The 14,347-nt window shown below is 39.5% G+C and overlaps 2 protein-coding genes across 6 annotated transcripts in view; one reads left to right on the top strand and one right to left on the bottom strand.

The window, feature by feature from the left end:
• Positions 1–793: 793 nt before the first annotated feature.
• atp1b4 (ATPase Na+/K+ transporting subunit beta 4) lies at positions 794–6,756 on the bottom strand. 3 transcript variants are annotated; one of them, XM_086301578.1, is made up of 9 exons: positions 6,605–6,688; positions 5,829–5,885; positions 5,095–5,311; positions 3,437–3,565; positions 3,212–3,316; positions 2,676–2,875; positions 2,114–2,170; positions 1,922–2,014; positions 794–1,825 (listed from the first exon to the last, which is right to left on the bottom strand). In XM_086301578.1, exons 1-9 carry the CDS (start codon positions 6,671–6,673, stop codon positions 1,664–1,666), a joined length of 1,089 nt encoding a protein of 362 aa, XP_086157704.1. In that variant the 5' UTR covers positions 6,674–6,688; the 3' UTR covers positions 794–1,663. The 3 variants fall into 3 exon arrangements, with proteins under 3 accessions (XP_086157704.1, XP_086157696.1, XP_086157688.1); XM_086301570.1 differs by lacking the exon at positions 6,605–6,688 and adding an exon at positions 6,019–6,210; XM_086301562.1 differs by lacking the exon at positions 5,829–5,885 and having other exon boundaries at positions 6,605–6,756.
• Positions 6,757–8,918: 2,162 nt separating this feature from the next.
• The window catches only part of tmem255a (transmembrane protein 255A), a 30,431-nt gene continuing 25,002 nt past the window's right edge, over positions 8,919–14,347 (top strand). For all 3 annotated transcript variants that reach the window (XM_086301538.1, XM_086301529.1, XM_086301548.1), the window contains exon 1: positions 8,919–9,235. In XM_086301538.1, coding sequence (XP_086157664.1) covers positions 9,178–9,235 — 58 coding nt within the window. In that variant the 5' untranslated portion in view covers positions 8,919–9,177. The remainder of the gene's footprint in view (positions 9,236–14,347) is intronic.

Below are 14,347 nucleotides of genomic sequence, written 5' to 3'. Positions count from 1 at the left end.
TGAAGCAAAAATGTAGACAAAGCGTTTGAGTGGTACCCCCTCTTTTTGTCAACAACACAGAGACGAAGAGCTGCTGCACTGGGGCATGAAAAGCTAAGAGCGAAGTATAAAATGAAAACACGATCCTCCCTTTGGTAGAGCCCCCTCGTGTTAATCTCTTATTACTCTTCAGTTCCTGGATGCCTGCAGTTGTATTACCCTTATCCATTTCAGGGCTTCTTTAGCCAATGTTTCAACCTGCTTCCATGTCCTGTGCTTGGGTCCTCATTATACCTCCAATTACACATTTTACTAGAATTAAATTTTTGTGGTTAACGATTCAAAAAGTCTGAGAACCAATTCCTTACACTTACCCTCCAGTGGATGGTAAGCGTGTTGATTGGCCTCTTTGTTCAACACCAGCATAAAACACAGCTGTTGAGATGCCAATAAAGTTGGTACTGGAAATTTGAATGTACGTAATCAGTCTCACTCTAGAATGATGGATTTAAAGTTGTTTAGAAACGCTTCCCAAACTGATGGGCAGCAATAATTACTTCTCTAAGATCACTGCTGCTGTCTTTCTTGCTTGGTTTGTGGTTAATCAAGTGCATTTTGCATTTGAGCAGCAGCCTCTTACTTCTTAAGGAAGCATTAAGTGTTTACTTTATAACCTTGTTTTATAGCAGCTGCCTCTGTATAATACGACATTCTTTAAAAAATGAGACTTCTGCAGTAAATCAATTTAGATGTTGTAGCAACATGTCAGAGTCTGTGCAGGCTGTTAGTGATGTGGAAGAAAACTTGCAGTACATACCAGAACACTGTATTTATTGTAAGAGCTATAATAGGAATAAATACAACACTGATACCAAGTTTAGTAGCACAGTTCAGGCATGATTAATACTATCACAAAATAGTTATAGCATAATTAAAACGGTGCAGACCTTTGACAAACTATTTCACAGCACAGTGCGTCTCTTTATTGATCAGTCATGTATAGTATTTCATTTTCCAAAGCGAATATTTTTTACAAAAGAAGAAGTGATACTTTATCATAAATGTATAATACTGCTCTATTCAACAAAAATATAGTAATCATGTATTTGCATTTATTATGTCTTTTTTTTTACTGTGTAAGTACAGTACAAGTCCTGCTTTCAGTGTTTGCATGATAGTTCTTTGAATTCTTACAATATACATGTTTGAAAAATATAATGCAAAACAAATTAGTACACTTGGTCGCACAAAAATGTGCACAAAAACGTACGATCTAACCTGAAAGAACTCTAGTTCCCTATTAATGTTTAATTCATAATTGGATTTGCATAGCCAGAAACTCTAACTAATGGGCAGAGTGTAATTTAGTGCGGTTAATCTCACTAATCATTACAAAATATCAGGAATCGAACAGGAATAACTCGCTCTAGGCACTCGTTCCTGTGCTCAGCACTGTTTGTTGTGGGTGCAGGTGCCAGTAGCACACTCGTGGTACAAAGAAACAACAAAAAACACGAGTAAATACCTACTTCTTGAGGATTTTGTTTCACAGCAGAAGATATTTAAGTGAAAGACGAGGACAGGGGCAAATTACATATCTCATGGAAAATAACGGTTCAGTATAAATCTTGTCTCGTGAATGTTTTCCTGCCTCGTCTTGTGAGCGTCCTGCGACACCTTCGCCTTACGCTCCGACCTCCAAGGAGAAGGTCACGCTGCCCAGGTAGCGGTCAGTGGGAGAATCGTTAATGATGCCCTTTCCGTTCAGTTTGCATTGTACTTGGATGTTAGCGCCTTGCTGCACGCCCGTAAAACGTACAGCCACGACTGGTGAAGAGTAGTTTACCTGAGAGACGAGAGACAGAAGATTAAGACCCGACGGGTGTTTTAAATTCGACTGCTGCTGCAGCAGTTCCCCGACAATCATGAAACTTTCACTCACATGTCTCAGCTTCCCGTAGTATGGATAATACTTGTTTTCAAAAATGCTTTTGGGAAAAAACTCAATTTTTCCCAAGACTTCTGGTGGTCCTTTCTGAGAGAGAAACTTAAAATAGTAAGTCTATTTTACAGACTTACTTATTTTTATACACTTTCAGTCATGAGTCAAAGAATCAAGAAAGAAAAACTTTACCTTAACGCCACAGGTCACATTTATCGGTTTCCCCTGACCAGGTAAGTAACCGAGGATCTATTAAAGAAGAACAAGAGTAAGAGGGAAAATGTCTCACTCTGTAAGCACAAATGTAAAGATGCACCTTTGTGGATTCATCTGACAATGTCTTTACATTTAAAAGTGAAATATTCCAATTTTTTTAATATGCCAAAGCCTCATTTTCTCTCTTGTAGTTTTTCCATCCTGCATTGTTTGCATGCACACGCTATGTATCATCTTTGTCCCAAACTGAATTAGATAAGTAGATTTTTTTTTAAGGCACAGCTGATGGTGAGTTTCCTTTGCCCTCTTTGTGGGGCACCGACTGTTTCTGTTTGCAAGAAAAATCACAAATAAATATGTGAAAACATTCAAAAATGTTTCTAATTAGGCATGAAATAAGCACCCAATGACAAAAGGCTTTCTCTCTGTCTTACCTAGAATGACCACAAGATGTCACTCACACAGTAAATTGATAGTAAAATTGATTCACAGTACAGTAATCTGGATTTCTGATATTTTAAAATCCATCTTTTTTTACCCGGTTCATTCGAAGGAGGATGCATGGCATTCCCTGAGAATAGCCAAAGTTGGCGTCCTGCAGCCCTGAACACTGCCCCAACCAGGACCGTTTAAACTGACACGCTTTCCGCTCTGCAGCCTCGTCCAAGTCGTCCTGCATGAAGTATGTCTCCTTATCACAGGGAATATTCTTCCTCTGCTGAGCAGCATCGTTATACGCTGAAAGTACAGAGCAGAGAGAAAGGGGGAGGGAGAATGAGAGAGAGAGGAGGGCATAAATAAACCTTTGCAGTGCCCTGCCAGGCGCAGGCCTCTGATTAAGAAAGCCTGACAAAAGATGATTGTGAAAAAAAACACCCAGGACTGAATAGCAACCCTCTGCCCACAAAGAGGCTTCCCTTCCCAGCATGCCCTGCAAGGACCAAATAGAAAAAAGAGGGACAAAGGCAGTGAAGATGAGGATTAACCCATTCCATGTCTCTTCATTTTAAACAAACTCAACAACCTTGTCAGACCTCCCAGCTTTGACCACCCCACCTCGATCGCATCACTCACGTCTTAGATATTCCTCCATAGACCTGGCGTACTTCCTCCAGGATTTGCGATCAGATGCGTTAAAAGCAATCTCATGGCCTTCTAGGTGCGGGGCCATCGTCATACCTGCCAGTGGAGACGCAGAGACAGTCAACTGTGCTGAGATTCAGGGAGAAGCAACAGACAGAAGGACAGCTAGAGGGACAGAGAACAGAGGAGGTGGTTTGAGTTTGGAGTTATAGTTACCTGGTGGCATCACTCTATCGTTGAAGGTGGGGTGGTAGGGACTAATAGACCACATGAGGCAAAACAAACAGCCGCCAAACATGGCTGCAAGAAACAAATAAAGTGCAGCATAGAAGAGTAGGATGAGGCCTGAATGGTGAGAGTGAAGGAAAAAAATAAAAAGAGGCATTAGGGAGTACTTGCACAAATGTGGATTACATAACAGACAACACAGCTCCTGATAAATTACATCTGATCTGAGTGAAGGGGAATAACGAACCATGAACAATTCCCACTTTGCTCAGGCAAACCATTTGGTCTGTCTGGACTCCAGCTACTGTCCTTGATCAGGACGGTCACTAATTTGTTTAGGAATAAAAAAAAGCACTGTGGTCCCCTCGTGTCTGCATTTGCGAATAACTCCACTGGCTTTGGTATGAAACCCATACTTAGCTAAAGCACGGACCTTGTGCCAAAGAAATCCTGAGAAATAGCACTGGTCTGCAATTTTCAATTAACAGTCCATTAGCTACTAATCAAGCTAAACGTGTCCTAAATAAAATGGCTTTTGCTGTGTGGGCAATTTCACAGGGGACTAGCTGTAGCCAGCGTTGCATCCCCTGAGCCACAAAGGCCTTTCTGTTTGAGCTCAGTGAGAATTCTCCCAGCTGTCCTTTCACTCAGGAACACAGTGAACCTCCGGTTGCCATCGTAGTGAAGGTCCTTTTGCAGCCATAGAGGCACAGCCAGCTCCAAGGAACCCCAATCACCCCACTCTGGTATTGTGTCCCCTCTTACACACTCGTCTCACAGGACACGCAGCACAGACTTCAACTCGGGGTCTTTCTTCAGCAGACACATGGGCCCCACTCTTCCACAAGTGTGCACACACACTGGTTATGTGGCCCGGGGATCCGGCATTGCAGCTTATGCAAGTAACACACACTTTCCTTAGAAGTTCTTTCTGCACACAGTTGGATCGTGTTTGCCATTGTGTGAAAAGAGAGGGGGCTCAACAGCATCACATAGCAACTACCCTGGTTATACCAAGAGGTTGCTCCATCACCAGTGACTCAACAAACTCGTCCAGTGTGTCGCTCATGCCAAAAAAGTTCTCCAGCGCCCAAAGCTCGATTTGGCAGTTAGATTTACAGGGCGGGGGAAAAGAACATGAACACCTCTACGTGTTTTACTGCAACTGAGAGGCCACAAGCATGTTAAGTTCAGCAATGAGGTCGCCAAGGCTTTGGGAAAGAGGCTGTGGAGAGCATGGTAAGATGTAGAGGAATGTGTTTCCTGGCCAATGTGAGGCCTTGAACAGTGCGTCCCGCTGGGGAATCGTCCCCAGGCAGTCTGTTTTTGTCGGGACACTCTGAATCATCCATGCACCTATGTAAACATTGAGCATGAGGACACACACACACACACACTCGCAGCACAGTGAGCTCAGTCACTGGACTGGAAAGACATTTCTCACCCTAAAACTATCGCTGAGTGCATCTTAAAAAACACACACACACACTGAACCATCACATTTGCATGTTATTTAGGATGATTAACTGTGTTGCACTCAACATTAAAAGTGTCGTTATGGTCATATGCACTAAAAAATATATGATACAAAATGTCCCTTCCCCATAACCCAACAGCAGAGAATTTTTCTTTCTTCATCAACTCACTCCAGCTCTTCCCAGAGCGACCCATGAATTCGTTGGTCTCTGCATTCCACAGGTATGTCTTCAGGTCGTCTATTTTCTGGTGGAGCGTCCTCTTGGGAATCGGCCTGCGCTTCCATCTCTCAAAGTTGAGGTCTTCCTGCTCTAGAGGCTGATGCTCGGCCAGCTCCTCCTGCTCTTCCTCCAGCTCTTGGCCATGCTTGAGTATCACTTTGTGAGGCTGGTGGAAAGAAGAAGAGAAAAAGCCCTCACCACACATATTCTAAACTGCTGAGTTCTACAGTGAAACCTATTTGCTTTTCAAATTACTGCAGGAAAAAAATGGCATGCCTCCTGATCTGAGTATGACCGATAACATAAACTGCCAGACAGCGCTCTGCATATTAATGAACTGATGGTCCTGTCCTCCGTTTCTGCAAATTATAAACCCGCTGGTGACCTTGTGGCACTCGTTGGGAGAGCTGACCTCCTCTGAGTGGACCCTCCTGCTTGGAGCAGCAGCTGCAGACAGCAGAGCTGGAGGGTCACTCTGACAGCCAGCTGTTACTGAGTCTCAGCATCCAGAGGCCAGGACACACAGATCCCAGAGGAGCCACAGGACACATCATTTGCGAGAGAGAGGCCTTTATAAGAATCTGCTGCTACGGGAGGATGGGAGGGGGGTTGATAACTTTGAGGTTCATCAAAAACGCTCATGAGCCAGAGGGAAAAAAGAATAAAATAATCTCAGCACTCACAAGACTTCTAACAAGCTTCTCCTCAGCTCCTCCCTCTGTGGAACTGGGCTCCATATTCTTCGCAGAAAGAAAAGGTGCCAGTTAAACCAACCACAATCCACGGTGTCCATTAAATTACTTTTCAATTCAAAGCCAAGCTATCTGAAATACACAATCTGTGCTCTATCGATGAATGAAAAGTCGGACATACCTGAAGTTCTCTTTTCAATTAAAAAAACACGGATTAATAAGTCGAAAACCCTATTGGCCCCCAGAGGAAAAAAAATATTATTTGTCAAAAAGTTTTGGGGGATTTCATTAGAAAGTTTTAGGCGTGCAGGGGGAACCGGGTGTGGAGAGCTTCCTTCAACTAGGCGCGCATCATAGTGAATGAGCGCTGGCCGGAGAAAAGCTGGGGGTGGGATGCAAAGTGCTTTTTCTTTTTTGGGTCCCACAGACGTTTTGGCAGCGGCCTGGATCACAGCACTGCATGCTGTACACGCACACCATCAGCCATTGTCTGCTAAGCTGAAGCAAAGCGTGAATACAATATTTATAGCCTCTCCCAGCACAAGACACTCAATCAGCGCCTGGCTGCGTACTGTAAATGCGCAAAGATCTTCCAGCAATTAACTATTTTTCAATTCTTAGTTAAATATCTTTGACTCGGGTGTTTATCTAACTTAAATCACAAATCAAATCAAAGTAAATCAATCATTAGATACACTCCACGCACGTGTATGCGCACTAATCCAGCTGTCAGCACCCACAATTTCAACGGATTACCATAAACTAACCTCTGGTGAAGTAGTCCTCATCCCTGATCCCATTAGCACTCCGGTCACGTACCGTTCTGTTACCCCCATACTAAAGTGGAAGGGGGGAACGTCCCTAAGAAGTTCCCCTCCTCCTTTTACATGAAAAGAGAAATTGCGTCATGGAAAAAGCAATTCTTTGAGATATGCGCGGCAAATCGTGCGTGTGTGTTAGAGCTCGCGTTTTTTACAGTAAAAGCCAAATAAGGATGTTTGCAGAGAACTAAAAGTCACAAAAATATATTTGTCAGTAGTTCTCCTGTCAGTGCAGATTAATAACCTGAACATGTCCTTCAAAAGAAAAGCGAGCAGGGGTGCTTCCAGGATTTTTCTGGGCAGCCGGGGCCCATAAAATCAGAATATTCCATCAGAAATGAAAATTGTTTGGAGAACACTGGACATTTTTTACATTAATTTGTATTGAGTAACTATTTTAAAAAATACTCCAATGTCACTTATGGGGGACATTCACATTTCATGCTCAGGGTCTGTGCACAGGCAGTGTATAAGGCTGTTTTTCATTTCGTTTCTTTGTTTGTGTGTGTAAATTACAGTTGTCCTGAGACAAAGTGTAAACACAATTGTTGAAAAAGTAGCTCTCAAATAACATTTAAAATACAAAATAGCTCCTGAGAACCCCCCAAAATGCCCTTTTTCTCTTGTCCCAACTGATAACCAGATTTCATGTCAAATAGAAGAAGTTATAAATCCACTTTTTTTGTTTTAATTATATTAACACATATTTCTTATAATTGTTAAACTAGTGTATCTAAGTGTTTGTGAATGCATCATTAACCGTGCTCCTCTAGCCCTTCCATCAAAGTTCGATTATAGCCCATTTTTCAGGATCAGCTGGTCTTTTGGGGGTTTCATCTTTGGATACAGGTATGTAGAAATTCGTTTTAATGTGTTGAGACTTACATTGAGAGTTGTTATAGTCTGATCGTGATGTCTGTGGATCTGGTGCATTTCACTTGGTATGTGTTTGGCTGCCCAGTAGTCGTTGGTGAGTAATTGCAGTTTACTCCCCTGCTGCTGTTTGTTTAGGTTTTATTGTATTTCATTCTAGTTTTTAGGGTAATACATTGAAATATACAGTGGTTTCTAGTTCAAGTGAGTTGCCTGGTCTTTTCATTGTTGATTACTTTTTCTTTTTTAGTAAAGCAGAAGGTCTTTTTTGAGAAGCTGCGGGCACCTTTGGGGAGGTCCTCTCTCCTCATTTGTGAATAAAAGCACTGGGACGCAGGTGTAAGGGACACCGCTATGTTTGTCCAATTAGGACGTGGCAACTTATATCATGTGTTGCTTTAGCTGAGCTGCTATTTTTCCACTGTGTTTTAGAAATTTATTGAAAGAAACCAAGTCTGAGTGCTTTTGTGATAAATTGTAATTAAGGTCCACTTGAGTACATTTCCAGGGATGGAATTCCCAGGTGGCTTTTTTTAAGTTGGTCTTTCTTCCAGTCCTCTTTCAGCTGTTCCTCCAACCCGCCACACTAGAAGAAAAACAGCTCCTGTTCATGATACTTCTGAGATTTCCTCACATTTCGACATGCACTCAAAAGCATCCCTGTGAATAAATGATTAACAGTTTCCCAGAACGTCTCGCAGTTCTTGAACGCAACGCTGTAGTTGTGACGGTTGGTGGCGCTCGCTGCGCGTCCTGAGGCTCACTAAACACCAAGGTGATACTTTTTTATGAGCTTCTCTAGAAGTGTGAATTTAAATCTTCGTAATATCAAACAAAATTTAAAAAAAGATTTAAAACCCTTTTAAACTCAATTTGTCACAAAACAGGCGCTCAGTAGGATGTTTAATCCCTGTTTTCGGTGATAATTCACTGTCTAAGGAGCTTGGAAAGAAAAGCGTCTGGACTTCTTTGAGTTGCTTGAAGACGTTTCACCTTCATCCGAGAAGCTTCTTCGTTAATTCACTCTCATACCTCCTATTTATTTGTAATTTCTATTAAATCAACATCATTTTTGAAACTTCAGTCTTAATCTGAAAGGTTCAATTAGACAGATTTTTAATTTAAGTTGCCCTGAGGCTTGTAGTTGCTCCTCTTGATATCAGTTTATATATTTCAGCAAATAAACTAGCAGCAGCTGGTAAGCAAAACAGATCCACGCTAACCGGTTTGCGAGTGTAACGCAAAGTAACGAATATTACTATTTAAATAGTAACGGCATCCAGAGTAGCTGCTTTTCGGTGTGTGTGTGTGTGTGTGTGTGTGTGTGTGTGTGTGTGTGTGTGTGTGTGTGTGACATGCGCACATACAACCAGCAGCAGCACCAGCGACCTGCTGTCCGACACCGACACGGCGAGAGGACGGACGCCGAGCGAGGTCTCCGCAGCCGCGGGGATGTAAATGAGACGGGCCCGGGCTTCAGCGGGACGGAGGACAGCTCGTCAGAGAATGCCCCAGCTCGTCCACCGTTAGCCCTCAGATTTACATCACCCAGCACTGAGTCGTGATTGTTTAATAGTTATATATATTTATTTATTTATTTTTATTTGGAAGAGGATTGGACTTCGGTAAAACGTCCTCCAGCCAGCATGCCCCCTCCTCAGAGCCTCCAATCCAGCGGTCTGACCCTCTCAGAGACGAGCATTGGTAGGTGTGCGAGCAAGGTCAGCGGCGTGTCTGCAGCAGGTTTTTCTGTCAATTAAAACCCGTTAAACTGACTTACACTGCGGGGATTTTCTCATGCGTCTTTTACCTCTTCCGTAACACCCAGGTGAGCCTTAAAATGCTCATCCACACCTGTTATTTACATCGGATGAGAGAAATGAAATCGTTTTATGATTTTCTCTCATGTCTTTTAAAAGCAGCCTGAAACACTCGTTGCATCACCGGGCAGACTATTTTTTCCTCTCCCAGGCCGCAGCGCGTCACTGCAGGTGCGGCGGCGCTGAGTAACCAGAGCAGCCTGGAGGTTTGGCTCCGATGGCTGCTGGCTGCCGCACACCCATTTCTTCTTCGTGTTCTTCTTCTCTCTTTCTTTGTCAGCTGGATGCCGGGCAGCTACCATGAAAAATAAATCGATTAAACGATCAAATACCGCGAGAAAAAAAGTCGCGGGAATATATTTGGCAATGCGGGTAATTCTCATCAGATGGCAGCACATCGTTGATTATTCAAACAATAGAAGTTTGCCTTGGAGTTTGTTTGTTTGGTTTGTTTGTTTTTTGAAATCCCTGTAAGGCATGTTGGGCAGGGGCGTTTCTAGGACATTGTTTCATAAAGTGGCACCTTACTCAAAGACATTTGATCAGAAATAAATAGAAAGTGAAGAGTTTATGAAACATTTATTTAATACAAAAACAAGCATTTAAAGTTTCAAATGAGACTACATAAGTAAAAAAAAAAAGGCATAATCCTACCTCAATAATAACGTAAAGTATGCTTAAGCTACCTAAACGTTTCTCCTTAGTTAACAGAAAATTTTCCATTTTCTTGTTACTTTTGGCTTTTTTATACAGAATTTTAAGTTAAATTAAATAAACCTTGAATCATTTATATTAGATCTGCCATTCAAAAACTAGCACCATGTATCACTTTTAATTTGAAAATCTTCTGTGGCCCACCCAAACCTTTAAATCCATTTCTGTTCTTCTGGTGATTCACTGGATTTCTTTTGGTATTTGGTAGCCACCATACAATTTCCCTCCACAAGCTAATGATCAGTAGAAAAACTGTGCTAGATCAAAACCTGGCCTGATAAAGTTAGACTGACTTTATGTATTAATCTATTTTTTTCTTTTATTAATTTTTAATCCTTTCGATTGTAAACATTTAATGATTGAAATTTAATGGTAACTAGAAAAATTTGCATTTCCTGCGAAAATGCAGTGTGGATGCTTAAAGCTGAAGCTGTATGCAAAAAGTAGCTGAAAAAGCTGAAAAGTTGCAGAAATTGTAAAAACTTTGCAGAAGCAAAAGAAGTTTGCTAAAATGGAATAACTTAGCAGAACTGCAATATCTTAGAGGAAACATAATACTTGGCAGAAATACAATAGCATAGCAGAATTTAGCAGAAATATTGTAACTTACCAGAAACATGATAACTTCTCAAAAATACAAGAATTTAGGAGAAATAGTATAAGATAACAGAAAGAATATATTTAGCCAAAAATACTTAAACATTACAGAAACACTATGATTTAGAAAAATAGTACAACAGAGCAGAAATATTGTGATTTACCAGAGACACTGTGATGAACTATGAATATTGTAATTTTAAATTAAGACTATGTTTTAGCACAAATATTATAATTTGGCAGAAATACTATAATTTAGCACAAATACTATAAAAAGCAGAAATACTATAATTTAGCAGAAATACTATATTAAGCACAAACCCTATAAAAAGCAGAAATACTGTACTATGATTTGGTAGAAAAAACTATAATTAATCAGAAATACTATATTTGGCAGAAATACGGTATTTGGCACAAATCTTATAAAATAGCAGAAATAGTATGATTTAGCACAATAGTAATAACTTAAACAGAAAAATTGGAAAAGCAAAAATGGACAGCTGAAAAAATGATGAACATGCTGAAGGTCCCTCAACTATACTTGTTAAATGAAAAAAATCAGCAAAAAAATCTATAACAGCCACACAATCACAAATATGTACACATAAGAAAACACACATGCACAGAGAGACACACACACAAGATCCAATTCAGTCAACCAGTCTAAATATATTGAATTTAAATCTTAGAATGAGATCATCCCATTAAAAGCCTTTCTCTCTCTCTCTCTCTCTCTCTCTCTGTCACACACACACACACACACACACACACACACACACACACACACACACACACACACACACACAGGGAGAGAAAAGTGAGTTTCTAGGTCAGCCTGGGAGCTGCTGAATTTGAATCCACCAATCAGAGAGCCTGTGCACTCTTTCCCTCCAAAACAGGTGCATCCTTTTTACACACGCAGCACAGAGAGACACAGGATCATTGCAGTCTATTTCTCATAATGACGACTCCCCTCAAACAAATGACCATAATTTCCTAACCGTAGGAGCTAGAACGGTCATTCTTACACCGTTTTGTTCAGAAGAGATGGGGGAATCTTCAAGTGTTGACAATTTATCATTAAAATATGAATTTTTAGAGATATATGACACGGATGACTTGTTGACTTAGAAGCCACGAATTCCCCAATATGCAAATTTGAATACCTGGAGCCCACATACATGATTGGCTGGCTGGGAAGCTGTGCAGGCCCTGATTTGTGGATTTGAATTCCTCAGCCCTCAGATATGATTGGCTGGCTTAGAAGCCATGAAGTCCCCAATATGCAAATTTGAATGCCTCAGGACACATATATGATTGGCTGGGAAACCGTGCAGGACCTGATTTGAAAATTTGAATGTCTAAGTCCTCACAGAGGATTGGCTGCCTGGGGACCTGGCAGAAATATATAGAAATACTATGATTAAGCATAAATACTACATTTAGTAGAAATACTATGTTTTAGCACAAATCCTATAAAAAGCAGAAATACTATAATTTAGCAGAAATACTATATTAAGCACAAATCCTATAAAAAGCAGAAATAGTATGATTAAGCATAAATACTACATTTAGTAGAAATACTATGTTTTAGCACAAATCCTATAAAAAGCAGAAATACTATAATTTAGCAGAAATACCATATTAAGCACAAATCATATAAAAAGCAGAAATACTATATTAAGCACAAATCCTATTAAAAGCAGAAATACTATATTAAGCACAAATCTTATGAAATAGCAGAAACAGTATGATTTAGCACAATAGTAATAAGTTAAACAGAAAAATTGGAAAAGCAAAATGGACAGCTGAAAAAATGCTGAACATGCTGAGGGTCCCTCAAATATACTTGTTAAATGAAAAAATCAGCATAAAAATGCACAGGGAGAGAGAAGTAAGTTTCTAGGTCAGCCTGGGAGCTGCTGAATTTGAATCCACCAATCAGAGAGCCTGTGTACTTTTTCCCGCCAAAACAGGTGCATCTTTTTACACACGCAGCAGAGAGAGGCACAGGATTATTGCAGCCTATTTCTCATAGTGAGGACTCCCCTCAAACAAATGACCATAATTTCCTAACCGTAGGGGCTAGAGCGGTCATTCTTACACCGTTTTGTTCAGAAGAGATGGGGGAATCTTCCAGTGTTAACAATTTATCATTAAAATGTGAATTTTTAGAGATATACGACATGGATGACTTGTTGACTTAGAAGCCACGAATTCCCCCAATATGCAAATTTGAATGCCTGAGGCCACATATATGATTGGCTGCCTGGGAAGCCGTGCAGGCCCTGATTTGTGGATTTGAATTCCTCAGCCCTCAGATATGATTGGCTGGCTTAGAAGCCATGAAGGCCCCAATATGCAAATTTGAATGCCTCAGGACACATATATGATTGGCTGGGAAACCGTGCAGGCCCTGATTTGAAAATTTGAATGTCTAAGTCCTCACAGAGGATTGGCTGCCTGGGGACCTGGCAGAAATATATAAAAATACTATGATTAAGCATAAATACTACATTTAGTAGAAATACTATGTTTTAGCACAAATACTATAAAAAGCAGAAATACTATAATTTAGCAGAAATACTATATTAAGCACAAATCCTATAAAAAGCAGAAATACTATATTAGGCACAAATAGTATAAAAAGCAGAAATACTATATTAGGCACAAATCCTATAAAAAGCAGAAATACTATATTTAGCAGAAATACTATATTAGGCACAAATCCTATAAAAAGCAGAACTAGTATATTAAGCACAAATCCTATAAAAAGCAGAAATACTATATTAAGCACAAATAGTATAAAAAGCAGAAATACTATATTAGGCACAAATCCTATGAAAAGCAGAAATAGTATGATTTAGCAGAAATACTACATTTAGTAGAAATACTATGTTTTAGCACAAATAGTATAAAAAGCAGAAATATTATAATTTAGCACAAATAGTATAAAAAGCAGAAATACTACATTTAGTAGAAATACTATGTTTTAGCACAAATAGTATAAAAAGCAGAAATATTATAATTTAGCACAAATAGTATAAAAAGCAGAAATATTATAATTTAGCACAAATAGTATAAAAAGCAGAAATATTATAATTTAGCACAAATAGTATAAAAAGCAGAAATACTACATTTAGTAGAAATACTATGTTTTAGCACAAATAGTATAAAAAGCAGAAATATTATAATTTAGCACAAATAGTATAAAAAGCAGAAATATTATAATTTAGCACAAATAGTATAAAAAGCAGAAATATTATAATTTAGCACAAATAGTATAAAAAGCAGAAATATTATAATTTAGCACAAATAGTATAAAAAGCAGAAATATTATAATTTAGCACAAATAGTATAAAAAGCAGAAATATTATAATTTAGCACAAATAGTATAAAAAGCAGAAATATTATAATTTAGCACAAATAGTATAAAAAGCAGAAATATTATAATTTAGTAGAAATACTATGTTTTAGCACAAATAGTATAATAAAGCAGAAATACTATAATTTAGCAGAAATACTGTATTTAGCACAAGTACCAAAAAGTACCAGAAATACTATGATTTAGCAGAATAGCAATAACTTACAAAATTACAAATATGGAGGCATATTGAAACAGAAATGCAGAGAGGGACACACAAACACAGGCCCTAATCCAGTCAATCAGTCTAACTATATTCAA

Source organism: Aulonocara sp. 'chitande type north' Nkhata Bay, linkage group LG2 (assembly GCF_057382095.1).
Source record: "Aulonocara sp. 'chitande type north' Nkhata Bay isolate Kocher_YH1m ecotype deep benthic linkage group LG2, A_spYH_male_GT1.1, whole genome shotgun sequence".
In the NCBI taxonomy this organism is placed as follows: Eukaryota; Metazoa; Chordata; class Actinopteri; order Cichliformes; family Cichlidae; genus Aulonocara; species Aulonocara sp. 'chitande type north' Nkhata Bay.
Note: the sequence above shows the minus strand (reverse complement) of the source record. Positions and strands in the feature narration are given on the sequence as shown.

Excerpts from the sequence above, each read along its gene's own strand:
- atp1b4 (XM_086301578.1), bottom strand. The coding sequence starts at position 6,673 with ATGGGGGTAACAGAACGGTACGTGACCGGAGTGCTAATGGGATCAGGG. Across the intron at positions 5,312-5,828 it reads AGAAGCTTGTTAGAAGTCTT|CCTCACAAAGTGATACTCAA; the intron begins GTGAGTGCTGAG and ends TCTTTCCACCAG. Across the intron at positions 2,171-2,675 it reads TCCTCCTTCGAATGAACCGG|ATCCTCGGTTACTTACCTGG; the intron begins GTAAAAAAAGAT and ends CTTCTTTAATAG.